Genomic DNA, 27,098 nt, shown 5'->3' with positions numbered 1-27,098 from the left:
AAGAAAATTAATTTTCTGCCTCTGCCTACTAGCATCCATCGGTATTCATCCGGCTAGCATCCTTGCAGCAAACAGCCTGGTCAGCTGTTCCAGGCTGCTGGGATTGCCACAACTCATCGGCGCCTCTGCGTGTTGCATTTTTTAACGTGTTTTCAGTCTCTGCATGCTGTTTTAGACCCGTTCCAGACTGCAGAGATCGTCACAGCACATCGCCACCTCCATGCATTACATTTTTGGCCCAGTCTAGGTGGCGGGGATTGCCACTGCCTGAAACCGGCCGAAAACACAACGCATGGAGATAGTGATAGGCTGTGGTGATCCTAGCAGCCTGGAACAGGCTGCAAACGGCATATGTGGAGGCCGAAAACATGACGCACGAAAATTGAAAACAGAAGAGTGGGCGGAGTTTTGGCAACACTTGCTGTATAAGACGCAGACATTTCCATCCACTTTTAGGGAGAGGAAAATGTGTCTTATACAGTGGAACCTCTACTTAAGAACACCTCTTCTTAAGAACTTTTCTAGATAAGAACCGGATGTTCAAGATTTTTTTTTGGCTCTTAAGAATCATTTTCTACTTAAGAAGCCGAGTCTGGAAAAATTTCCCAGGAAATTTGAGAGCGGCAAGAAGGCCTGGCCAGTTCCCTGCAACTCTCTCTTTAATCCCGGCCATCTCAGGCTTTTCTGGGCTGCTAGAGGAGCCTTTTGGTGGCGCTTAAGGAGGCTTTGGCAGCGTAGAGCGAACAAAGCATTTTCCTTTCTCTGGGCGCTTGGAGAGGGAATAAACCTCTGCCAGCACCTAGAGAAAAAAGAAACACTCCCTTCGCTCTGGGCAGCGACTGTCCTCTTCTTCTTCTTCCTCCTCCTCCCACCCAAATTCCGAGCTTTTATTTCTTTCCTAATGGGTTTGCACGCATTATCTGCTTTTACATTGATTCTTATGGGAAAAATTGCTTCTACTTACAAACTTTTCTACTTAAGAACCTGGATACGGAACGAATTAAATTCTTAAGTAGAGGTACCACTGTACTCTGAAAAGTATGGTATGTTCCATACATATGCCATAGTGCTGTGATGGCGAACCTAAGGCACGTGGCATGCGGAGCTGTACCGGTGGGCATGCAAGTTCAGGTCCAGCATGTTTTTCGGGCCTTCTGGGCCCACTGGGTATTTTCAGCCTCTGGAGGGGGCGGGAGAAGGCTGTTTTCGCCCTCCCCAGGCTCCCAGGAAGGCCCTGGAGCTTGGGAGAGCCAAAAAAACGGCCCTTCCAGTTCAACCGGAAGTCAGCAAATGGAACATTTCCATCCTCTGAAGACCTCTGGAGGGGTGGGGAAGGCTGTTTTCACCTTCCCCGGGCTCCTATAAAGGCTTTGAAACCTGAGAGCAAAAAACAGGTGTGCAATCGCATGCCAGCAGCAGGGGGGAGGAGCCATGCACACATGCATGGGGGGGTATGGAATTATGGGTACGGGCACGCATGCAGCCCCCCCCTTTTTGGCACGTGAACCAAAAAGGGTTTGCCATCACTATCATAGTTTCACAGTGGTTAGGACACAGTATTGCAGGCTGATTCTGCCTACAGCCAACAATTTGATCATAACTGGCTCAAGGTTGACTTAGCTTTTCATCCTTCTGAGATGAATAAAATGAGATTCAAGACTGTTGGGGAAAATATATAGACACTATAAACTTTTCAAGAGAGTGCTATGAAGCACTGTGAAGTGGTATATAAGTCTAAGTTCCATTGCAATAAGAATGTTATAAATAAGAGGCCACTTGCTGAGCAAGGAAAAGCCAAAAATCACAGCCCTGAATGATACAAAAATGAAACCTCTTGACCACAGACATTCATTCATTAATGATCATTTAAATTGATAGGGATTAGCAAAAAGGACAACATAGAATCGAGTTTGTTCTGATCATAAAAACTTTATTTTAACGTTTTAGGAGCACAGTTCATTGCTTACTTCTGGCTTGATTCAGATTTAGATGTAGAAGCTCTTAGAGAAGAAAGTCTACGCCGCTTAGCTATTTGTTCTTGCCGCTTCTCTTTTGCCTCCTGAAAAGGGGACCAAGAATATTACATATTAGCATAAAACTGCATTTCAAGTTTTTAAATGATGTAAATTCATTGTGTGAAGTTGCAAGCACTTTCTTTTATATCACCATAGCAAAAACTCCTATCTGTAGCTGTCAGTTTCCAAATATGTAAGCATATTCTAATAAGATTTAAGGCAGAGGCCAGAAATGTCAGCTATATTTACCTTGTGAACGAACAGCCTAAAGAAAGCATACATCCCCAGCCTCATCTTCCTGTCCATAAATTTTACTATTACATGAAATACTTTCAACAATGCCCTTGTTCCATTATCCAAAGTCGAGTATTTTTAGTTGAAAGCAACAGACTTGATTCTATATAGTAAGACTCTACTATATTTATATTCCTAGCATCATCTATTGTTCACCACTCACTCTTCATACCACAAATCATACAGCCAACTGATCTTTCCCTAATCACCAATTGCATGGTTTAAAATCTCAATTGCCTGTAGATTAAAATAGCTAGGTGGGTTAGAACAAAGACCTATTTTATTTGCTCTATATGTTGGGACATATTTCGCTATGTCAGTACTTCATTAACACTAATAACTGTGGAGTAAGAAATATTTGCATACCTATTGTGTAGATGTATAAACTCAATTACACCTATTATACATGGGTCAATGTTTAGTCTTGTGAGCCAACAATTTCCAAGTTTCAGCTTTAAGCTCCTCAACATTCTGCAGTGAGGTATTCATCTCTGATACATGGCTTCACATTCAGGAATTACATGAAAAGGAACATGACCCTCCCACCAAAGAATCCCCCTCCCCAAGCATATGCAGGAAACAGACCTTCATTCTCTTAGCCAGAAGCTTGGCGTATTCAGCAGCCTCTTCCTTATTCTTCTGGGTTCGCTGTTTCTTTAGCGCAATACGTCTGCGCTTATGCTGCAGGACTCGGGGAGTCACCAAACGTTGGATCTTGGGTGCCTTGGTCCTTGGCTTCTTTCCTAAGATGGGCAAGACAGGCAGAATAGAATAGAATTTTATTGGCCAAGTGTGATTGGACACACAAGGAATTTATCTTGGTGCATATGCTCTCAGTGTACATAAAAGAAAAGTCCGTCAAGAATCATAAGGTACAACACTTAATTATAGTCCAGGTATAAATAAGCAATCAGATATTAAGAACCAGTCAATATAAATTGTAAGGATACAAGCAACAAAGTCATAGTCATACAGTCATTAGTGGGAGGTGATGGGAGGGATGAGATTAATAATAATGCAGACTTAGTAAATACAGTGATCCCCCGCTCGTTGCGAGGGTTCCGTTCCAGGACCCCCCGCAACGAGCGGGTTTTCGCGAAGTAGCGCTGCGGAAGTAAAAAACCATCTGCGCATGTGCAGATGGTGTTTTTAACTTCCGCAGCGCTAGCGAGGAGCCGAAGATTGGGGGCGGCGCGGCTGTTTTAAAACGTCGCCGCCGACATGGGGGGCTCGCTAGCACCCCCCCCCGAACCCCCAACCCGGGTTTGGGGGGGTGCTAGCAAGCCCCCCATGTCGGCGGGGATGTTTTAAAACACCCGCGCGGCTTTCCAATGAGTCCCGAAGACAAACGCGGAAGTTTGACGTTTGTCTTCGGGACTCACTGGAAAGCTCCGATCGTTTTAAAACAGTTGCGCCGTTCTCCGCTGACTCCTGGCGAACTTCCCCGCTTTAGGAGTCAGCGGAGAACGGCGCGCCTGCTTGGCTTCCCTTGCCAGCGCAGCCAACGTGCGCTACGATCTTCTGGGCGAGCCAGGCTCAGTGACGGAAGGCAGCCGCTTGGCCCGGGATGCTGGGCCGAGAGGAGCCGGGCTTGATCCGCTGAGCCTGGCTGGCCCGGAAGATCGTAGCGCACGTTGGCTGCAGCGGCGGCGACATTGCTGCCGGCTTGGCTTCCCTCACCGCTGCAGCCAACGCACACTACGATCTTCCGGGCCAGCCCGGCTCCTCTCAGCCCAGCATCCCGGGCCAAGCGGCTGCCTTTCGTCACTGAGCCTGGCTCGCCCGGAAGATCGTAGCACGCGTTGGCTGCAGCGGCGAGGGAAGCCAAGCAGGCAGCAATGTCGCCGCCGCTGCAGCCAACGCGTGCTACGATCTTCCAGGCGAGCCAGGCAGCTGCTTGGCCCGGGATGCTGGGCCGAAAGGAGCCGGGCTTGAAGATCGCAGCGCGCGTTGGCTGCGGTGGCGAGGGCTTGCGATGGAGGGTGGAGGAAGCGGCCATGGGAGGGCGAGCTGCCTCAGGGAAGAGGATCGGGCGGGACCAGGTGGGGGCTGGAATGTCTACCTCTGTCGGCTGCTCCGGGCCAGGGCGAAGGGCGGGCGAGCGGCGAAGGGCGGGCGAGTGGGTGCTGGGGAGGGCTTCTCGCCCTCCCGCCAGCAAGAGGGGGAGCGAACGGCAGCGAGGAGTTTGCGTGGGCGGTGGGGAAACTCCTCGCTGATGCCAGCAAGAGGGGGAAGACCCAGGGAAGCCGCCCAGCAGCTGATCTGCCGGGCGCCATCTACGTATGCGTGCCCATAGAAAAAAAGGGCACGCATGCGTAGATGGTGTTTTGACTTCCGGGTTCAAAAATCGCAAATTACCCTGTTCGCAATGGTCGGGGACGCAATAACCGGGGGATCACTGTAGTTTGACAGTGTTGAGGGAATTATTTGTTTAGAAGAGTGATGGAGTTCTGTTCTTGTGTCTAGTTGTTCTGGTGTGCAGTGTGCTTTTTTACTATTGTATGTTTTGGTATGTCAACAATTGAATAGTTATTGGAAACCTGAGGCTGATGTTCTATAGAAAGGCTGTCAAACTCATGACACACCCACCCAATTTAGTGAAGGGGAGAAAAGGCACAATATATCATGTGCTGATGCAAGCTTGACACCCCTGGTCTACAATTAAAACAGTAATACACAAGTAAAATAATTACACAGAATAGGCTGGCAGATCATTAAGGATATGTCTTCCCATCTACAATGTGATAACAGAGTCCGCAGAAGGGTAGCCTAGAAATCCAATTAAATAAATAAATAAAGGCGTAATTTCACATAATCCACAGAATGTGAAATATGTGAAAATGAAATTCAAGGTGTACTGGGCAACACATAACCTGTCCTGGCAAACCGGTGGGCACGAAATTCAATCTGATTCATCTTCAAAAAATACATAGGCAGTCCACATACAACCACAACTGAGCCCCAAATTTGTTGTGAATTTTGATCACATGGTAATGGGGATGGCTTCAAAGGTCGTAAGTCACTTTTTTCAGTGCCATCGTAACTTTGAATGATCACTAAACAAACTGTTATAAGTCAAGGACTACCTGTAGATGACAAAAGTTTAAGTTCTCTAACTCATGGTTTAAATTACATGTTCTTGGGCAGAACCTTTGAGTAACAGCTCCTCGTGTATTGCAATTGGAAACTAGTATGAAGGATCACCTTATACAGATAGTCCTCGACTTACAACAGTTCATTAGTGAGCATTCAAATTACAACAACGTTGAACAAAGTCACTTATAGCGATTTTCCACTTACAACCATTGTAGCATCTCCACCATCACCTAATCAAAATTCAGCTTAGCAACTGACTTGTATTGATGGTTTTGCAGTGTCCCAGAACCCCCTTTGTGACCTACTGACAAGCAAAGTCAATGGGGAAGCCAGATTCATATTCCTAACTTAATCGTTGTGATTCACTTAACAAGTGTGACCACAACGATAGTAAAATGGGGCAAAATTCACTTAACAAACGTCTCACTTAGCAACAGACTCAACTGTGGTTGTGAATTGAGGACTACCTCTACTAAACTTAGTTTGAAAGATAATCAGAAACAAATAAATTTATAATTGAAATTGATCTCAAGCATGATCTCGAGTCTTCGGAGAGGGGCATACAAATCTAATAAATTATTATTATAAACTATTATTCGTGGGCAGATAAAGACCTCTGGATGGATCAAATGCTGAAATCACTAACCAATAATGCAGTTTGATCACGGATTCAATGAACTATGCTAAACCAGGCAGAATGGTTTGTAAGTCATAAAAGAGTAATCACAGCAAATGTCAGGCTTTATTCAAATATTTTAGTCTCAGTATTAGTGCAATCTTTATCCAAGGGGGAAAAAAACTATCTTACTCCCCTGATTTAAATCAGATGTTATAATTTTCTGCAGTGCAGTAGGTGCAGAATACCTATAGTAACTTTTACAAATTAACGTTTTTCCGCTTTAAAAAGCTACTGCATATCACCTTTGAAAAATGCATAGCAAGTAATTATAAATTTAGACATATACCTAAATATATGTGCACATCCAGGATATTTATTTATTTGTTAGAGTTGAAAGGGACCATGAAGGCCATCAAGTTCAACCCCCTGCCCAAGCAGGAACCCTATAGCACACCAGTGATATTGATTTGATATTTGATATCAAGATCAGTTGTAGGTTTTACTTACCTTTGCTACCGATTTGGGAACGGGAGTGCACAGTCATGCAATACTTCTGTGCAGGCGCAAAGCTCCTGCGCATAGCATTTTTGATTATGTCCGGGCGGGTAGGTGAAGCCTACCGATTCACCAAACCGGTGTGAACCGGTAGCAACCCACCACTGACCAAGATGTATTAAAGCTTTAGGTAAAAAAAAAAACCCTAAGTAACTGACACTTTCATTTAGCTATATTTCTTCCCTCAAATCCTTTGATTTCCATAAAAATTTGAACAGACCAAATGAAAAGCACTACTTGAACTATGAAATTCCCTCTTGACAAAACAGCTAAAGTATTACTCCATTTTCTTACCTTCTTTGTTTAACGGTCTCCTCACAACGTACTGACGGACGTCATCTTCTTTGGAGAGATTAAACAGCTTTCGGATTCTGCTAGCTCTCTTGGGACCAAGGCGACGGGGCACCGTATTATCAGTCAATCCAGGAATATCCTTCTCACCTTGAAAAATTGTCAAAAAATAGGTGCTATTTATATTATCAGCAAACATAGGCTAAAAATCATCCCTCATCACAAGTCCACCCCTGGCTTCTGAATGTTATGCTTTACAAAACAAGAATTATTTTAAAATAAAAGGTAAGAGGGAGCCTGAAAATCTTTTATTATTCTTATTAGCTTGTCAAAAATCATAGTATTCCTTTAGGTAATGCCCCACTATATGCCAAGGAGACCAAGGCTGGCAATCTTTGCCCAAAGTGAAAGTGCTTAGGAATATTTTCTATTCTTCCAAGAAAAATTCTCACTAATACGTGTTGCTCAGTGGTGGGATTTAAATTTTTTTACTGCTGGTTCTGTGGGCATGGCAGGGGAAGGATACTGTATAATCTCCATTCCCACCCCACCCTAGGGGAAGGTTACTGCAAAATCCCAATTTCCTCCTGATCAGCTGGGACTCAAGAGGCAGAGAATAGATGGGGATCGGGGTGAGTCAGAAGTGGTAAAATTTTCACTGCCTCTTCTCCAGAACTGGTCAGAACCTGCTGAAACCTCCCTCTGGTGCTGTCCCTTCAAATGAAAAATAGACAAACAATTCACCTTTCTTTATAATGACCAAGTTCAAGACGCTTAAGTTGGCATCAACGATGCATCCTCGAACAGATTTGCGTTTTCGTTCTCCAGTTCTCCTAGGACGGTAACAGGAGTGGCCCTTGCTAAGCAGCAAACGGACACGGCCATGAGTGAGGACACCTTGCTTCATGGGGAAGCCTTGCTTGTCATTGCCACCACTAATGCGGACAACGTATCCCTACAGAAAGGAGCAATGTAAACTTTTCAGAAACACTTTTCAGTACCACGTATACCAGACCTGGGCAAGGGGCAGCCCGCGGGCCGCATCCGGCCCGCCCGCTTTCTGACCAGCCAACCTGCTGTGACCAGTCTGCAGAAGTCGGATCCGCTCCAGTGTGAGGATGAAAGAGCTCACCACGTCTGCCAGGACTCCTCCGGTTCCTGCTTTCCTGATGAATCATGAGGAAAGCAGGAACAGGAGGAGTCCCGGCAGATGCGGTAAGCTCTTTTATCCTCGCACTGGAGCGGACTGACCTCCTACCAAGAACAGCCGAGAACAGAAACCACACAAACACTCCAGCGCAGTGACTGTGGTGCACCATGTTGCCATAAAGCAAACAATTAGGGGTCTGTAGAGCAGATCTGTGTGTTTAGGCCAGGATAGAACTGAGTTAATTATATTAGTCCGGCCCTCTACAACCATCCCAATTTCTCATGCGGCCCCATGGCAAAATTAATTGCCCACCCCTGATGTATACTGTACCTGTGCATTTATTAAAGTGTCTTATAAAGTAGTACCCCTGCCGTAAAAGGTAGCAATGCTACTTTTGGTTGGTTTATGGAATTCACTTCCAGAAGAGGTCGTGACAGCTGTCAGCCTGGATAGCTTCAAGGCAGGACCAGACAGATCCATAGATACCAAGTATATCGGTGGTTATTGAAACAGGTGCCCAAGTGCTGCCTCTCTGTTGGTTGAGGCAGGCAGGATTCCCTTGGGTACCTTTTGTTGGGGGTCAAGGGAAAGGGAGGGTCTTGCCTTCTCTTTCTGCTCAAGATCCCGGTGTACAATGGGTGGGCTACTGTGTGCACAGAATGCTGGACTCGATGGGCTTTGGCCTGATTCAGCATGGCTCTTCTTATGTTCTATAAAGCCGGAATATCAAGATCTGCTCATTTGCATAGTGAGATTCCCATGCCCATCACCTTAGAAACAGTGATTTTCAGAAAATGCAAAAGCCCCCCCCGCCCCAAAAAAAAAAGAGAGACCCGACGCCTTTACCTTCCACTCTTCACCAAGAGCATCAGCCGAGACTTCTGCAGTCATCCGCTTCTCATAGAACGTGCGCAACTTACGCTCATCGTCCACCTCGATGAGCTTCTGGCAGCCAGTCGCAGGGAACGAAATATTGAGCTATAAAGCGAGAGAAAGGCTTATTAGATCCCCACCACCAGAAATAAGGGAAGGAAGAGGAGCGGAGTTTTGGGCGAACTCCTGGCCCAGAGCGCCTGCAAAGGAAGGCTAAAAACAGCCATTGCTTCTCGCCTTCTCCCTCTCGCCTTCCCCAATCCGCCTCAATCCTCCTGGACGGCGACGTTCCTACGGCCGCTTTGCGTCCTGTCTCCCCCCGCCGGCTGCCTTCTGTCCGCCAACATGATTATTTATGAGCCCCGAGAGAAGCCGTACGAGAGGGGGGGGGGGAATAAAGTCTCGGCTCCTACCTTCATGGCACCAACGCGGCCGCTCGCTCCGAGTCAGCCACGGGAAAGAGGCCCTACTTCCGCTCAGTCGGAATTCACATAGGCCGCGAAGGATCTCGCGAGACTCCGTGGGGCGCCTCGTTCGACTCCTGTGCGACGACAGAGCTAGAAAAATTAGAATGATCGTTGTTTATTGCTAGCGGAGCTTCCGGGTTCAATAGACTTTTCTTCCTAGCGCTTTTTCTTTTTCTTTCTATTGTAATAGTGGAGAATTAAATTTGACGTCCAATTTTTTTTCTTTACCCTAAAAGCATGTTTAGGAGAGGGTATTTTTTCCTTTTTGCCTATCTTTCTGATCAACAATTTTTTAGAAGGTACGTTGCTTGTGGATTTATGAAAAAAATCGTATACGGTAGCGCTATATTGAAAATCAGTTATCAGGTACAAAAATATAAAATGAAGAGAGTAACGTTCAGTAAAGGAATCATAATCAGATAAAAAAGGTAAATATTTCAAATATTCGAATCCAATTTGGAGGATTTTAAACACTCCGGTTTCATATTTTCCATCTATTGAAAGACTTCACACAGATTTTACTATTTTGCACATCTGCGCCTTTCACGCCTGGTGGCTGCTTAGAGGAGTGTTTCCCAACCTTGGCCACTTGAAGATATCTGGACTTCAACTCCCAGAATTCCCCAGCCAGCGAATTTTGGGAGTTGAAGTCCAAATATCTTCAAGTGGCCAGGGTTGGGAAACACTGGGAGAAGTGTCTACACACCATAGTTTTCTTGGCAAGACTTTCTGGCCGAGATTTTTCCAGAAGTATAACATTGTTTATATACATAAAATAAGCACTGATAAGAGGAAACATTAGGATAAGGAAGGTAGGTACCCTGGTGCGTTTATGCACGCTATATGCCTCCTTCCCAGGGCTGAGAGAAAGAGGCACCCAGCTGCATTTCTGCCTAAGAAATAACTAAAATTCATCGTCTCCCAGTTTCTAGCCCAGTGCCTTAACCACTGCACCAAACTGGCCCTTTTATAACTTTATATTATTATTCATATTTCAAGTGGGATACCTATTTCCTCTTATATAAGGAAATAGTTTCACAAAACAAATAATATGTTTTGTGTAGTATGTCTTGCTGCGTGAATGGAAATGAATGATTTTAAATGCTATTAGAGTTTTTAAAGTTTTTTAGCTGTATTAATTGGATTTTTTAGATATGTATATTGTATATTGTTTTGATATGTTGTGAGCCGCCCCAAGTCCTTGGAGAGGGGCAGCATACAAATCCAGTTAATTAATAAAGTAAATAAATAATAGCAATACAGTTGCTTGTCCCAATCAGATTATTATAAATCATCTGAATGATAATGGCAACAGCTAGAACAAGTGAAAGACATTCAGACAACAGAAAACACTTTGTTTTAAATTACGGAATTTGTTGCCGGAGATTGCACCTAAAAAGATGGAATTAATACATATTATTATATATTAAATTATATATATATTTAAATATCTTCAAGCCTCCTGGAGACCCTAAAGACAGACAATAAGTACATTGTAAAAATAAAATGAACTAGATTCTCAGCTTTAAAAAATATTGTATAGTATGGCAACAGAATGAAATGAGGAACAATAACAACCAAGGTAAGAATACTATGACTGGGCTGAAAAGATGTAGGTGACTGTTAGATGGCATCGATCACTATAATGATGTTATACAGTATAAAGTACAGAAGAAAAGTAGGACATAAAGGGCCAGAAAAATTAAAATTCAAAACTTTTCCCTACCGGTTCTGTGGGTGAAGCTTAATGAGCGTGGCAGAGGGAAGGATACTGCAAAATCTCCATTCCCACCCCACTCTGGGGCCAGCCAGAGGTGATATTTACCGTTTCTCCGAACTACTCAAAATTTCCACTACTGGTTCTCCAGAACCTATCAGAACCTGATTAATTTCACCCCTGGTTTATTTTATGATTGCCATTTAATGACTGCTGCAAAAAGGCTCGTAAAATCTTCAAGTGAAATCTAGCCTGGGATAACAATATCACTGCTCTGTTTTGGAGTACAGTGGTACCTCTACTTAAGAACTTAATTTGTTCCGTGACCAGGTAGAAAGTTTGTAAGTAAAAGCAATTTTTCCCATAGGAATCAACGTAAAAGCAAATAATGTGTGCGAACCCATTAGGAAAGATATAAAAGCTCGAATTTGGGTGGGAGGAGGAGGAGGAAGAAAAGGAGGAGGACAGTCACTACCGAAGGAAGAAGGTGAGGTGAATCAAAAAAATCTAAAACTTTAAGGCTTAAAAAGTGGGGGGGGACGACTCTGAGGCGGCAAGGAGGACCACACGCCTCCCATACATAGGATTTTTTTCCAGGTTCGGGTTCTTAAGTAGAAAATGGTTCTTAAGAAGAGGCAAAAAAATCTTGAACACCCGGTTCTTATCTACAAAAGTTCTTAAGTAGAGGCGTTCTTAGGTAGAGGTACCACTGTACTTTTAAAAACAGGTCTTTCTATACACAACAGAATTTCCAGCAAGAGGTGACAAGGTGGTGCTCACTTGCATCCACAATTGAGTCTAAAATTTTTGCTGCTAAGTGAGACCCTTGTTAAGTGCATTTTGCCCTATTTAAATAAATCTCTCACCATAGTAGTTAAGTGGATCAGTGCAGTTGTTAAGTTGGTAACACAGTTGTTAAGTTGAATCTGGCTTCCCCATTGACTTTGCTTGGCAAGAGGCCAGAAAAGGTGATCCTATGAACCCGACACACTGCAACTATGCTAAATATGAATCAGTTGACAAGCATCTGAATATTGATTATGTGACCATGCTGCAACAGTCATGTGAAAGTGGTCATAAGTCACTTTTTCCAATGCCATGGTAACTTCGAGCAGATTAAATGAACTGTTGTGAGTTGAGGACTACCTATGTAGTCCGGATAGTTGTAGAGACAAAGACCCAAGTTGATTAAAGGTACTTGGGGCTACCTGGGCATTTAATGACTATGGGAAATCACTTCCCAACTACAAAAAGCTGTACATGGGACTATCTTTGAAGACCTCCTAAAAGCTACAACTGGACCAAAATGTGGCAGTTCATGCAGTTCTGAGCAACCCGTTTTACCCAAGTTACACTATATTGTGCAAGCTGCACTAGCCCCATGGATGTATTCACTTCTAAATCTATGGGATTCTTTTCCCCAGACTGCTTAAAATGCCCTTGTAATAAAACACATACAGCAAGCTGAATTACTCCTAAATGGCAATTTGGATAAGAATCGGTCCGGATCCCACTACCCAGTAAACCCATGACCTAGTTTATATTCAGTGGCCATATTTCATTTTTTTAAAAACTAGATTTTATTGATTTTTTAACAAGTTTAATAAACACACAACATAAAACAGTGCACAGTGAAGAAAAATGCCCACCACCCCGACACACACACATACCCCACCACCGTATCGGGGGTGTTTCTTATATAACCCACTGTAAGCAAAGAGCAAATTATCTATTTACATATTATAGAGTGATTCCAATTTATTTCTTGAAGCTTGGTCTCGGATTCTACTCGTCATATATCTTCTTACATATTTCAGAGATAATAGAGGTGGCCCTCTGACCTACTAGGAAAAGATAAATAAGTGGGTCATGCAAATGGGTTTATCAAAAACATTCCAACATTATGTTGTAAAGTTTTATACTGTCAGTCTTTTCCTTCTCTTTACAATGTCGTAAGACCTAAATATGTAAGCTACAGTTCAGCCTTGGATCAGGGCTGCCCAACATGGCTTAGCGAGGAATCCAGTGTGCCTGCACTGTTTGGATGCCTAATAAAATCACGTATCTTTGAAGTGATTTGATTGCTTTGGGTGAAGCTGGTTTTGGCCATGACATTGACAACAAACCCTGAATGGCATAGGGCCGTTCTTGCCAGAGTTGATTGGCTAACTGTCCCTCATGGCATGCGCCTAGGTCACTGGGTTGTATAGGCAAGTGTGCTCCAGATTCTTTCCCTTCAACTTAATCATCTGATGATATTGTAGAGGTGCCCTTTCTTGGGGATTGCCCCAATATTTTGGAACAGTTCTCACCTGAGATAACAGAAGGGCCCTGTCGTCCTACTTCTGAAAAGTCATAAAGATTAGGTTTTTCCTTCAGGTACAGGGCTAGGATGCAGGGGAGCAGAATATAGAACTGATTAATGTTATGGCCCCTTGGTGGGAGTGTGATGATGACCCCTCACATCCTGGACACAAATTGTTTCAACTCCTACCCTCAAAACGTCGCTACAGAGCACTGCACACCAAGACAACTAGACACAAGAACAGTTTTTTCCCGAACGCCATCACTCTACTAAACAAATAATTCCCTCAACACTGTCAGACTTTCTACTAAATCTGCACTTCTATTCTACTAGTTTTTCTCATCATTCCTTTCACCCATTTCCTCCCATGTTGACTGTATGACTGTAACTTGTTGCTTATATCCTAAGATTGTTATTAATATTGCTTCTTCATTGCTTATTTGACCCCTATGACAATCATTAAGTGTTGTACCACATGATTCTTGACAAATGTATATTTTATTTTATGTACGCTGAGAGCATATTTTATGTACGCATATGCACCAAGACAAATTCCTTGTGTGTCCAATCACACTTGGCCAATAAAAATTCTATTCTATTATATTCTTATACAGAGAACAGGATTGTTTTATTAGTTTTGTTGTGAGCCACCTAGAATTAAAGCTAGTCCTCAACTTATAACCCTTCATTTAGTGACCATTCGAAGTTACAATAGCACTGAAAAAAGTGACTTACTACGTTATAACCCTAACCCTAATCTAGCTCTGGCCATGGATATGAATGACTTACTTCTGGGGTTTTAAATTGTTATTGTATTGTTTTTAAGGAGTTGGGCAGCTTATAAATCAATTAAATTAAATTAAATTAAATTAAATTAAATTAAATTAAATTAAATTAAATTAAATTAAATTAAATTAAATTAAATTAAATTAAATTAAATTAAATTAAATTAAATTAAATTAAATTAAATTAAATTAAATTATTAAATTAAATTAAATTAAATTAAATTAAATATAAAAAGTACAGCTAGACATAAGTACTCTTTATTCCGTTTTATTTTTCATCCTGTCCTGTGACCTGTGTTAGCCAATAACAGGAAAGGGAGAGGGAGAAGAATAGGAGGGGAGAGACAGAAGGAAAGAGAGAAATTGATCCTCTGGCAGGCATAGGCATTTTTCTTTCATTATTCCTATGCACAGCTATCTACCATTTGCAAAAAAGGAAAACTGTGTCAGTGATGTCTGCTTTATGAATATTTAATATGCATTAAATGCTGAAGAGGATTAAACTGACAGTCTCATTTTTCCCGTTTTAAATATGCCATGAATAGAATTTTAAAAATCATTTTGACTGAACATTAAACAGTTAAATGGTAAAAGCCCGAGAAAACCTGTCTTCTTAGTGTCACACTAAGATGTCATATAAATTGAATAATTTAGATGGAAATAATTGTTACTAACAGCTTCCACGATAGCATGGTATTGCCACCAGGGCCCTGTGGCTTTCAAAGGAACCGAAACAACAGGAGTTTCCAAGGGATACCTATGAAGATTGCACTCCCACATTATTATGAAGTTTGTGGTAACTTTCTTCCAAACCACAAAATATTGATAAACATCTTATCAAGTGCCAGAGAAATCAGGAGATCGAGTAGTTCAAATAGGTATACAGATGTATTGCAAGCTTAAGTTCTCTACAAGAATCTGAACTACTGACAGTCAAAGCAGTTTGGTGGCAAATAAGGAATTCAAGATGGCCTAGACTTAGATCTCTTCTGAGAGAGAAGGAACTCAAGGCAGATGCTTTTGACCCTCTCCCTCAGGCTGAGCCTGATCATCTCCTACATATCATGTTTTTGTGCTGGTTTTTCCTGCAAGACAGGAAATTTGTTAGAGCAGTTGGTGAAGGAATAATTTCCACTATCTTTGTTATTATGTTATGCTGGGAAAATTTATCCCTCTGTTAAAATGAAGACATGCTTAAATTGAGCTGAACTGGTAATTGAGAATTGAGAAGCTTTCTTGGTGAGAGTATGGAAGTTTCCATTGCCGTTTTTCCAGGGTTTTTTAAAATTTCCAAATCTAATATACACTAAAAGTAGCTTCTCCTCTAACTACTAGCTTTAGTTAACTTGACTCCAGAAAAAGCCAGAGGTTACTACTTGCTGAAACCTCTGTTTAGCTCACTTCAGTGTTGAACACACAACAGGAGAAAAGGAATACAGTATTATTTACTTCCTGGAATCCCAATAATGTGAGAAGCAAAAATGTTTGTACCACAGCCACCTTCCAGAATTAACAGGTGACATTTTGCCTCTAATGTAGAAGCACCAAAGAAGCTATCTTCTTAGATGCCATATGCAAGTTTCTGGGCCTGGAAGATCTATTGCACCAGCCATTCTGCTAATTACTAGTGTGAATTATATAGGTGTCTTGCTTAATAACCCCCATGATTTATCACCATAATGGGTAGAGCACATCACTGTCGTAAGTCGAAGATTACCTGTAGCCCATTTTGACACCTCAGAATTATCCTGTTCCATTTTGTTCTGGATGGTTGCTGAATTGGATCTAGTGATTGGAATGGGCAAATAATATATGATTTCCCACACACACACGCATGCGCGCATGCACAAACATATATATAATCTGTTATTGAAAGAGATGGAGAAGTCACTTGTTGTAATAAACCAGGACCTTATAGAGAAAAGGCAACAGCAAAGAATGCTCCCTTATGACACAGAAATAACTGCAACTGTGAATGCAATAGCCACCTCATATAAATCAGTTGGGACAGGATAAAAAGGCAGAAAATAGTTTTTTGTTGTGTTAGAAGAAATACCCAGTTCCAGCTCTAATGTGGGAGAAAGGCAATGGAGATAAAATGGAGGCTGATTAGAAAGGTTCTCTTTATTATTGAAGCAGAATGAATTTATTTATTTATTTATTTATTTGTTTGTTTATTTATTTATTTATTATTTAGATTTGTATGCCAACCACATATGATTCTGGGCAGTTGACAAAATGGAGCTTAGACTCAGTGGGTTTTTATACCTTCTGGTTTCCTATAGGGCAATGATGGCATCCCAAAAGGGCTTGTGTGCCGGCACCCATAAGTAATGTGCATGCAACATCCCCCACACATGCAGACATGACCAGGGGTGGGATTAAAAAATCCAGAACTTCCGGTAGGCCTGTTTTTCACCCTCTCCTGGCTCCGGAGGCTTTCTTTGAGCCTTCGGGAGGGTAAAGAAGGGCTCCCCTGGGCTCCATGGGTGGAAACGGGCCTGTTTCCGGACCTCCAGAACTTCTAAGATGTCAATTTTTCACCCTCGCCAGGCTCCATAGGTTGTTCCCCCCACCTCCGTGCATGCTTGCTTAACCACCCCTGCATATGCGCGTTTCTCCCGGTTGCATCCTGCCCTCCATGCATGCAACTATCCAAAAACCACCTGGTCAGCAGGAGGCGCATGCGAATGTGTGGTGGAGCTGAGCCGGGTGACAGCTTGCATGCCCAGAGAGGGCTCTGTATGCCATCTGTGGCATACGTGCCATAGTTTCGCCATCACAGCTATAGTTATGTAACAGTCATGGCCGGCTCTATAGGCAAAAGGGGAAATGCAAATCCTAGGCATTTGAGAGAATTTTGTCAATCTTTTTTTGTTGTTTATGTGAGTTTCTGTTCCAGTCTTGCTATTACCAAATCTGCATTCCTAAAAGCTGGCCTTAGCTTCTGCTTGGGGCAGAGAAACTGGGGCTGGTTTCTGCCTCCCTTTAAGATTTTAATTGCTCCTTTAGAAAAATAATCTATCCTGCCTTTAAATATACAGTGTGTGTGTGTGTGTGTGTATGTGTGTATATATATATATATATATATATATATATATATATATATATATATGTATATATATGTATACGTATATATATATACATATACGTATATATATATATACACACTGTATATTTAAAGGCAGGATAGATTATTTTTCTAAAGGAGCGTGTGTATATATATATATATATATATATATATATATATATATATATATATATATACACACGCTCCTTTAGAAAAATAATCTATCCTGCCTTTAAATATACAGTGTGTATATATATATATACGTATATGTATATATATATATGGCAGCATCAGCAGCAGCAGCATCACAAGTTTGGGCTGAGTTCTCCATCTCCAGGGAGCAGCCAAAAATACAAACTTAACAGTTCAAATACAGTACATTGAACCTGCAACTGAATTGTTTCAAATTTTTATCATTTCCTCTGGCACAAGAAGAAACATGCTCTCTGACGTATCATTTGCCCTGCATAAAGGCCATAATTGTTTGATTAAACAGAAAACGTTCGGGTTGTTGGGAGCAAAAAACCCCCAAGGTGCTCGAAAACCTCACAGAAAAAAATGATTTTTTTCTAATTATTCTATTCCTAAAACAATGATGGTGAACCTATGGTATGTGTGCCACAGGTGGCACACAGAGCCATATCTGTTGTTGCCCTAGTTCAGCTCCAGCCTACATGTATGTGCACGCTGATTTTTGGCTTGCACGGAGGCTCTGGGAGGCTGTTTTCCACTTTTGGGGGGACATTGGTGGTGTTTTCACCCTCCCTGGGCTCCAGGGAAGCCTTTGGAGCTCGGGGAGGGTGAAAAATGGGCCTACTGGGCCCACCATACGTTGACAAACAGGCCATTTCCAGCCTCCAAAGGGCCTCAGGGAGAGGCCATTTTCACCCTCCCCAGGCATTGAATTATCAGTGTGGGCACTTGCACATGCACAATAGTGTGCACATATGCACTTTCAGCACATGAGGAAAAAAGGTTCACCATCCCTGTCCTAAGAGGTCTGAAGGGGTCCGGCATAAGCCCACCATTGTGTCTACGGTCCCTGTCCTACTGTCCAAATTTACCTGTACCTATTTTATGTTCATACCAATACCTGCTATCTTATACATGTTTTGACAAAATAAAGAAAATAAAATAAATTTGCGTTCATATTTTAAAAAGAAACAGATTCCAATTGCAGCCAATGGACAGCTCAATGTATCAAGGCTCCGGCCAAACAACAGACACAAAAATTTACTTACTTACTTATTTATATTTGGCAAACAATTATAGGATGGTAATTTGTATAAACATAACATTGGAAAAGTAATGATAAAAGGTAATGATAAAAGACAATAGGACAGGGAGGGTAGGCACAATGGTGCGCTTACAGACCTCTTAGAAAAGGGGAGAGGTTAATTGTAGATAATCTGAGTTAAAGGGTTTTGGGGTGAGAAGTAGAAACCAGAGTCAGGTAGTGCATTCCAGACGTTAATTACTCTATTGCTGAAGTATTTTTTGCAGTCTAGTTCAGAGCGGTTGACATTTAGTTTAAAATGGCCCGGGACCTCCTAAAGTCGAGCTAACCCAGGGCTAGGCAAAGTTGGCTCTTCTAAGACATGTGGACTTCAACTCCCAGAATTCCCGAGCTAGCATGATTGGCTCAGGAATTCTGGGAGTTGAAGTCCACAAGTCATAGAAGAGCCCACTTTTCCTACCCCTGAGCTAACCGTCTTATTTAAACATGCCTGGGATAAACATACATATCCATCCTCAGATAAAATACACAAAATAGTATAAGGACAGACTAGATGGACCATGAGGTCTTTTTCTGCCGTCAATGTTCTATGTTTCAAATTTTTTTTTTACACCCCGCGGCGCTTCGCAAGCACGAACGCGGCCGCGGAAGGGCAAACGGGTGAAGAAAAGAGCACGTGACCAGGCGGCCCCCGCTGCGCAGGCGCGCTGCTGAGACGGGCCAGATCAGCTGGGAAGGAGGCATGTGCGCCGCTGCCGTGAAAAAGACGCCCCCGCCGCGGGAGATCGAGCGGCGCGGAGAGAGAGAGAGGCGCAAAGGTGAAAACGTCGGGAGTCGCTTCCCCGCGTCGGGCAAGGCAGCAAGCGCTCGGGCGGCGAGCCTGCCGCGTGGGGGGGTGGCTGGGGGTGGTGGTGTTTGGCGGCCTTTTTGAATCGATTTCAGCAGCTTGGGCTGAGCCCAGCCGGTGCCGGATGAGCCTTTCTCGGCGTTTGTACTACGGGGCAGCCGGGTCCTTTCCAAAAGCTTTGCCATGATCGCCCTCCTCTTGTGGGATCACCTCCGGGCGGGCAGCTCCGAACTGGACTGGTGCGAGGATAACTACACCATCGTGCCCACCATCGCCGAGTTTTACAACACGGTGCGTAAAGTCGGAGCAGCTCGGCTTTTTTGCAAAAGGGGAGAGAGGAGAGCGGCGTTTTCGGCGCACTATTAGTTGCAAGCGTCCCGCGTTCGTTTAGCACTACTTTTTGGAGGGGGTTTAATCGATTTAATTTAATTTTGTAAAAATTCGATTTTATTTTTTATTTTTTGCAAAAAATAAAAAGAGAGAGAGAGAGAAAAGTTGCGTTGCTACACGCTGAGCCGGCCTGGGAACCTCTCCTGGGATATTCCGGTTGAAGGTCCTTTGATGGGTTGGAAAAATAAGGAACCTGTGCATCAGGTGGGGAAAGGTGGGGGTGCCCCGATTGTCCTTTGTAACATGGGTGGATCTAGGTTTTTTGGCTCGAAAAATGTTCCATTGTGGTTTTTATAAACGCACGATTCCCTGCCTTGACTGCGTCTGAGAGTCACGATTTGTATCTAACACATGAGAATGTTTATACTGCTCAAAAATAAAATAAAGGGAACGCTCAAATAACACATCCTGGATGTGAATGCTTTGTTCTGTACAAAGCTGAATGTGCACAACAGCAGGTGAAATTGATCATCAATCAGTGTTCCTAAGTGGACAGTTTGATTTCACAGAAGTTTGATTTACTTGGAGTTATATTGTGTTGTTTAAGTGTTCCCTTTATTTTTTTGAGCAGTGTAGGTATAATGTGATCCGGTGCCTTGATTATTATTGAGGAAACACAATTGCAATAGGATCATGTGAGGAGTTGATTTTTTTGCTATGCGTAAACTTTTGAGTTTCTCAACTTTAGCATGACTTTTTTAACAAAGTGTCCTGGATCTCAACAACTCTCAGGATGGGGGATTCGGGGAGCTGAAAATCCACAGCTTTCTAAAGGGGTTGAGATTTGAGGAATCAACTGGAAATAGGTACACCAAGAGGAATGTATTTATTTTAGCAGGTTCCACATCTTGTGTACACGCCCCTGGGTGGCTAACAATGCAAAGAGTTAAAAGCAAAACCGACCAAAATTAAAAACAACAGAAATAGCAGTTGAAACACTCAAGCATTCATCCATGATACCAGGGCCCAGGCTAAATGGCAAAGCCAGTTTTTTAGTGCCTGGTGAAAAGACAGCAGGAAATAAATGGTTGGTTGGGTTTTTACACCTTATTACAGTAGTACAGGTAGTTACATTTGGGTCCTAGCATTCACACAGCACGTTTAATTTGGTTATTGAATTAATCCTCTTTTCTTTGGGTCTGCAGGATATATTGAAGCATGGCAGGCTTACTGAACTGATGTTAGCAAAACGCTAACCAATCTTAGCATGTTGTGAACATGGACCTGGTTAAGTTAACCTAGTTCATTTCTGATCCATTTAACTATAACTTGGTTACAAACATTGAGCCTTTTTTTTTTTTGGTAATGGGAAATATGTAAAATAATGTGTATGACAGAAAAGTTCCAAAGTTATGAATATGTATTCTAATTACAAGGGTTTGTAGCTTTGCTGGATGGGTTGTTTTTGTTTTTAGTGAAGTGCCATCTTTCAAAGCAATTTGCTGTTCATATTGGAGGATAAAGCTTAAATGGATTGCCCTTGATTAATAGAGCAAAACAATAGTCTCAAATATTGCAGTCATTTTAAATCTTGCTTTAAGAAAAGAGGATTCTGGACAAATTCAGTTACATTTAAGAGGCTATGGTACTGGTTGACAAACCTCCACAATTTTACCTCTAAGAAGAATAGACTGTGTAGAAATTGTGCTAAAAAAAGGTGTAGCTTTGAAAATAATAAAGACTAAAATTGCACCATACAATTAAGTTTGCAAAACTTAACCTGCATACACTTTTCCTGTCTTCCAAGTTTAGTTACATTACTTTTTATTTTATTTGGACGTATGAGAAGATAAACCACACCAAGTAAAAAGTCAATGTACTTCATTGACTGAAGGTGATTTTGTTAACTTATTCCTGAAATATACTGCTTAAAAAAAATAAAGGGAACACTCAAATAACACACCCTAGATCTGAATGAATGAAAAAATCTCCTTGAATACTTTGTTCTGTACAAAGTTGAATGAGTACAACAGCATGTGAAATTGATTGTCAATCAGTATTGCTTCCTAAGTGGACAGTTTGATTTCACAGAGGTTTGATTTACTTGGCGTTATATTGTGTTGCTTAAGTGTTCTCTTTATTTTTTTGAGCAGTATATTTGCTAAGCTACTTATAAGTCCTGTAGTACAGTGTTTTTCAACCAGTGTGCCGTGGCACACTAGTGTGCCGCAGCACATGGTCAGGTGTGCCGCGAGAGGGGAGAAAGAGAAAGAAAGCAAGAGAGAGAGAAAAAAAAGAAAGAGAGAGAGAGAGAAAGAGCGAGAAAGAAAGCAAGAGAGAGAGAAAGAAAGCAAGAGAGAAAGAGGGAATGTGAGAGAAAGAAAGCAAGAGATAGAGAAAGAGAAAGAAAGCGAGAGAGAAAGAAAGCAAGAGAGAGAGTGAGAAAGAAAGCAAGAGAGAGAGAAAACAAGAGAGAGAGAGTGTGTGAGAGAAAGAGAGAGAAAGAAAGAAAGAAAGAGAGAGAAAGAGAGTGAGAGAAAGAAAGAAACAGAGGAGCTGAGAGAGAGAGAAATGAGAGAAAAAAGGGGAGAAAAAAGAGAAATGAGAAGATGATTGAGACAGAGAATGAGAGGAAAGAGAGAGAAACAAAATATAGAGAGAAGTGACTCTTGATTTAAAGCATATGATAAAAAGCACCCAAATAAGAGGAAAACCCCCCAGCCCTCATCTGTTTTTGGAAAGAATAAGAGAGAAAACCCCCCCAGCCGTCACCTGTCTTTGGAAATGGTTCAAGAGTTTGTATATACACACACAAACACACAAGGAGGGATAATATGTATGATATGTATTGTCTTAGAGTGTCATTTTGGTTGATGGTGTGCCCCAGGATTTTGTAAATGTAAAAAATGTGCCGCGGCTCAAAAAAGGTTGAAAATCACTGCTGTAGTAGGAATTAAGTAGTTTGTTTTCATGAAACTGTTTTATTACAATATGCAGAAAGAGTTTGTGTCTGGGACAAATAGTGACAACAGTGGGTTTTCGTTAAAGACGGCAGCTGGGATTGCTGTCACTAAGCAAAGCATCCTTTAGAACTGCATTGGCAGAAATACCAGTTCCAATTATTGAAACTCAGGGACTATCTGTGATTCATTTTTCTAGCACCATCGTAACTTTGAACCATCACTAAATAAGGACAGCCATTAAACAAGTACTCTTTGTATAACTTCCCTGGGCAAGATCCTGATTTGAAGGGGCCTGAATAACTCTTTTCTCCTAGTATCCTCTGCAGCTGAAGCTCACCACCTTCTCTGAATCTTCCCTCAAAGGGGAAATGGGAATTATTTCCAATATAGATAGATAAGAGATCCTATATTGCCACTTTTTTCTAGGAAGATATTAGCACACATTTTAAAAAATGAAATTCTGATGCCTACTCTCAAACACACACGTACATACACACACGTACACACACACACGTGTACACACACACACACGACAGACCATGTACAATTTATTTATTTATTTATTAAATTTGTATGCCGCCCCTTTCCATAGACCATGTACAATACATACCCTGTTTCCCCAATAGTAAGACACCCCCGATTGTAAGACGTATTGGGGGTTTCAGGGGCGTCGGCTAATATAAGCCGTACCCCGAAAGTAAGACATATGTCTTACTTTCGGGGAAACACGGGTATTGCCGGGGGGGAGCCCGATGACGTCGCTTCCAAGCTCCCCACGCACCCCTCGCCTTCGCCTCGCCGTGACGCCACCGCCTCTTCCCCAGCTTGGCAAAGCGAAGGACGGCGCTGGTCCGAAGCGAGATGAGCGGGCGGCGGCTTGCAGTGAAGGCGCTCATCCCAGCAACCGAGTCCTGCCGAGGCTCGGCTGCAAGCGGCCAGCGAGGCCGACCGGCTCTGAGGCGAGCGGCCGGAGCTGCGTCCTCCTTCGCCCGCTTCCTTTCCGGCAGGCAGGTGGGGCTGCCCAACTGCGCAGAGCAGCTCCTCCCCTCCAGACACACGCTTCCCCGACACGCGTCTGCGGCTCCACGCGTGCACACCGCTTGGAGCCCTGAGGTTGAACTTGGAAAAGGGCTCACGAGGCTCCTGAGCCCTTCTGGACTCTGGGGAGATGCCTTCGGGAACGCGACCCTTTCAATTTTTTTCCAATGTAAGACATACCCCGAAAGTAAGACGTAGTGGGGCTTTTGGGGGTAAAAAGAAAGTAAGACACTGTCTTACTTTCGGGGAAACACGGTAGAAGGGAAAAATGTACAATAGACCATGTACAATACTGTACATAGAAGGGAAAAAGACATGAGAGTTAAGAAGCTTGATACTATATGATATGAAACGATTACAGAATCTAGTCCTGTTTCGCTCTCATGAAGTCTCATCCCAGAAGGTAACAAAGAAAACCATTCACAAAGAAGATGTGTAGCTTATCAGAGAACACAGCGGACCCTGGACAAGCAGCTCTTTCATGTGCTGTGTCCTGGATAGAAGAGAGTGAACTTCCAATAATCTTTTCTGACCTCTTGACCACTCTCTGTACAGCCTTTATTTTATTTATTTATTTATTTATTGGATTTGTATGCCGCCCCTCTCCGCAGACTCGGGGCGGCTAACAACAGTAATAAAACAGTATATAACAATAATCCAATACTAAAAACAGTTAAAAACCCATTATATAAAAACCAATCATACATACAGACATACCATGCATAAAATTTTAAAGGCCTAGGGGGAAAGTGTATCTCAGTTCCCCCATGCCTGGCGGCAGAGGTGGGTTTTAAGCAGCTTACGAAAGGCAAGGAGGGTGGGGGCAATTCTAATCTCTGGGGGGAGTTGGTTCCAGAGGGCCGGGGCCGCCACAGAGAAGGCTCTTCCCCTGGGTCCCGCCAAGCGACATTGTTTGGTTGACGGGACCCGGAGAAGACCCACTCTGTGGGACCTAATCGGTCGCTGGGATTCGTGCAGCAGCAGGCGGTCCCTGAGGTAATCTGGTCCGGTGCCATGAAGGGCTTTATAGGTCATAACCAACACTTTGAATTGTGACCGGAAACTGATCGGCAACCAATGCAGACTGCGGAGTGTTGGTGTAACATGGGCATATTTGGGAAAGCCCATGATTTCTCTCTCTTGCAGCTGCATTCTGCACGATCTGAAGTTTCCGAACACTTTTCAAAGGTAGCCCCATGTAGAAAGCGTTACAGTAGTCGAGCCTCGAGGTGATGAGGGCATGAGTGACTGTGAGCAGTGACTCCCGGTCCAAATAGCCTTCCTACTATAATAACAAAATACAATACAAAATATATATCTTGATTAAGGCAATGCAGCAATGTTTACTACCCCGAAGGAGGTTTTGCCGGAGGGAGCTGGGTAAGGCGTTGGTCAACAGATGGCAGAGGTTATGCAATGATGAGCCCTTGATCTCTACAAACTCATAAAACCTTGCTCAAATGCTACTGAGCAAATGTGAGGAATTTTAACTGCGAGAAAAATTATATCTCTCCCGCAGGTGTGTCACAACAGCATATAGCAGTGGTAGTGAACCTTTTCATCCTCAGGTGCCAAAAGCACATGCACGTGGACTATTGCAGTGATTTTCAACCTTTTTTGAGCCGCGGCACATTTTTTACATTTACGAAACCCTGGGGCACATTGAGCGGGGCGGGGGGGGGGGCTAAAAAAAGTTTGGACAAAAAAATTCTCTCTCTCCATCCCTCCTCTCTTTTTTGCTCTCTTTCTCTTCCTCCTTACCTCCCTCTATATCTTTCTCTCTCTCTCCTTCCCTCCCTCTCTTTCTCTCTCTCTTGCTTTCTTTCTCTCTCTTTCTCTCTCTCTTGCTTTCTTTCTCTCTTGCTTTCTTTCTTTCTCTTTCTTTCTTTCTCTCTCTCTTTCTTTCTCTCTCTGAGCTTCGCGGCACACCTGACCATGTCTCGCGGCACACTAGTGTGCCACGGCACACTGGTTGAAAAACACTGGACTATTGTATATGCGCGAGTGCCCAAACCCATAATTCAATATCTGGGGAGGGCGAAAACGGCTTCTTCCGGCCCTCTGGAGGCTGGAAATAGGTCATTTCCTGACTTCTGGTGGGCTCAGTAGGCCTGTTTTTTTGCCCTCCCCAGGCTCCATAGGTTTCCCTAGAGCCTGTGGAGAGTGAAAATGCCCTCCCCTGCCCCCGGAGGCCCTCTGGAAGGCAAAAACACTCTCCCAGACCCTTCGTGTGAGCTGAAAATCAGCTGGCTTGCATGTACATGCACTCTGGAACTAAGGTAAAGCAACAGTTCATGTACCAGCAGATATGGCTCCATGTGCCACCTGTGGCACAGGTGCCATAGATTCACCATTACTGGCATATAGGGAGATATTCCCCCTCTGCTTTTGCCTGTATATGGTGAAAACAGCAAAACACTGATTAATTATGGTCTCGTTTTTGTTATGCTCTCATTTTTGATTAATGCTGCAAAATCCCTACCAGAGAGAAGGAATTGTAGAGGGAAAAAAATGTCATTTCTGCTTATTTGAATACTTTTCCATTTCTCTCTCTAGATAAGCAACGTCTTGTTTTTTGTCCTGCCCCCTATATGTATGTGCTTATTTCGACAATATGCAACCTGCTTCAACAGTGGAATATATTTAATATGGACCTTGCTAGTGGTTGTAGGTAAGTTGTTCTGAATTTTTATGGGATCTGACATGAAAATTGGGAGTTTATTACCATTTTTAGAATTATGTACTACAATACCATGAAACCAAAAGATACTTCAATTGAGTTGTGTTTTAAGCATATAAACTACAGGTGGGTCCTTGACGTACGACCAAGTGGAGTCCAAAGATTCTCTTGCTAAGCAAGACATTTAAGTGAGCTTTGTCCCATTTGTTGGCCTTTATGTGGTCACAGTTTTTAAGTGGATTACTGCAATGAAGTTGGTAACATGATTGCTAAATGAATTTGGCTTGTCCATTGGTTTTGCTTGTCAGAAGGTTGCAAAAGGTGATCCTGTGACTTCAGACCCTGCAACCATCATAAATCATGTGACAGCTGCCAAACGTCCAAATTTTGATCACATGACATTGGGGATGCTGCAACGGTCATAAGTGAAAAAAGATAAGTCATTTTTTTTCAGTGCCATTGTAACTTCGAACAGTCCCTAAATGAATGGGTTGTAAGTCGAGTACATGTAATTCAGAAGCAGAATATGAATTCAAAACGAAGAAAAGTATTGTTTATGACCCCTTTAATGTATCGTATAATAGCCTTACTAATATATTCATCTTACTCCACTGATTCCTTTGACTATTACTAGTGATGTAGCAATCGAGGTTTTGCTAAGTTATGTTGTCACTTCTTTTTGTACCATAGGAATCCAAAGAAATACCCAGTAATTAAAATACTAACAACCCAAGTCAAAATTGTTTCATCTTTTTTTTTAAAAAAA

General features: G+C 42.7%; 2 protein-coding genes across 4 annotated transcripts in view; one reads left to right on the top strand and one right to left on the bottom strand.

The window, feature by feature from the left end:
• Positions 1-1,909: 1,909 nt before the first annotated feature.
• On the bottom strand, positions 1,910-9,440 carry RPS6 (ribosomal protein S6). Its single transcript, XM_070742507.1, has 6 exons — positions 9,307-9,440; positions 8,867-8,998; positions 7,615-7,825; positions 6,874-7,020; positions 2,895-3,052; positions 1,910-2,059 (listed from the first exon to the last, which is right to left on the bottom strand). The coding sequence occupies exons 1-6, from the start codon at positions 9,310-9,312 to the stop codon at positions 1,964-1,966; spliced, it is 750 nt and encodes a 249-aa protein (XP_070598608.1). The 5' UTR covers positions 9,313-9,440; the 3' UTR covers positions 1,910-1,963.
• Positions 9,441-19,172: 9,732 nt separating this feature from the next.
• The window catches only part of ACER2 (alkaline ceramidase 2), a 30,521-nt gene continuing 22,595 nt past the window's right edge, over positions 19,173-27,098 (top strand). Inside the window, exons 1-2 of one of the 3 annotated variants that reach the window (XM_070742506.1) lie at positions 19,173-19,292; positions 26,209-26,323. In XM_070742506.1, the coding sequence (XP_070598607.1) occupies positions 26,248-26,323 (76 nt within the window). In that variant the 5' untranslated portion in view covers positions 19,173-19,292; positions 26,209-26,247. Of the gene's footprint in view, positions 19,613-26,208; positions 26,324-27,098 lie in introns of all 3 variants that reach the window. The other 2 variants (XM_070742504.1, XM_070742505.1) reach the window with 2 other exon arrangements.

Source organism: Erythrolamprus reginae, chromosome 2, assembly GCF_031021105.1.
Source record: "Erythrolamprus reginae isolate rEryReg1 chromosome 2, rEryReg1.hap1, whole genome shotgun sequence".
In the NCBI taxonomy this organism is placed as follows: Eukaryota; Metazoa; Chordata; class Lepidosauria; order Squamata; family Dipsadidae; genus Erythrolamprus; species Erythrolamprus reginae.
Note: the sequence above shows the minus strand (reverse complement) of the source record. Positions and strands in the feature narration are given on the sequence as shown.

Bases quoted from the DNA above. Each gene is read 5' to 3' on its own strand.
- RPS6 (XM_070742507.1), bottom strand. The intron at 7,826-8,866 runs GTAAAGGCGTCG...TCCTTTCTGTAG, and splicing joins CTCTTGGTGAAGAGTGGAAG to GGATACGTTGTCCGCATTAG. The intron at 7,021-7,614 runs GTGAATTGTTTG...CAATTTTTCAAG, and splicing joins CTTGGTCATTATAAAGAAAG to GTGAGAAGGATATTCCTGGA.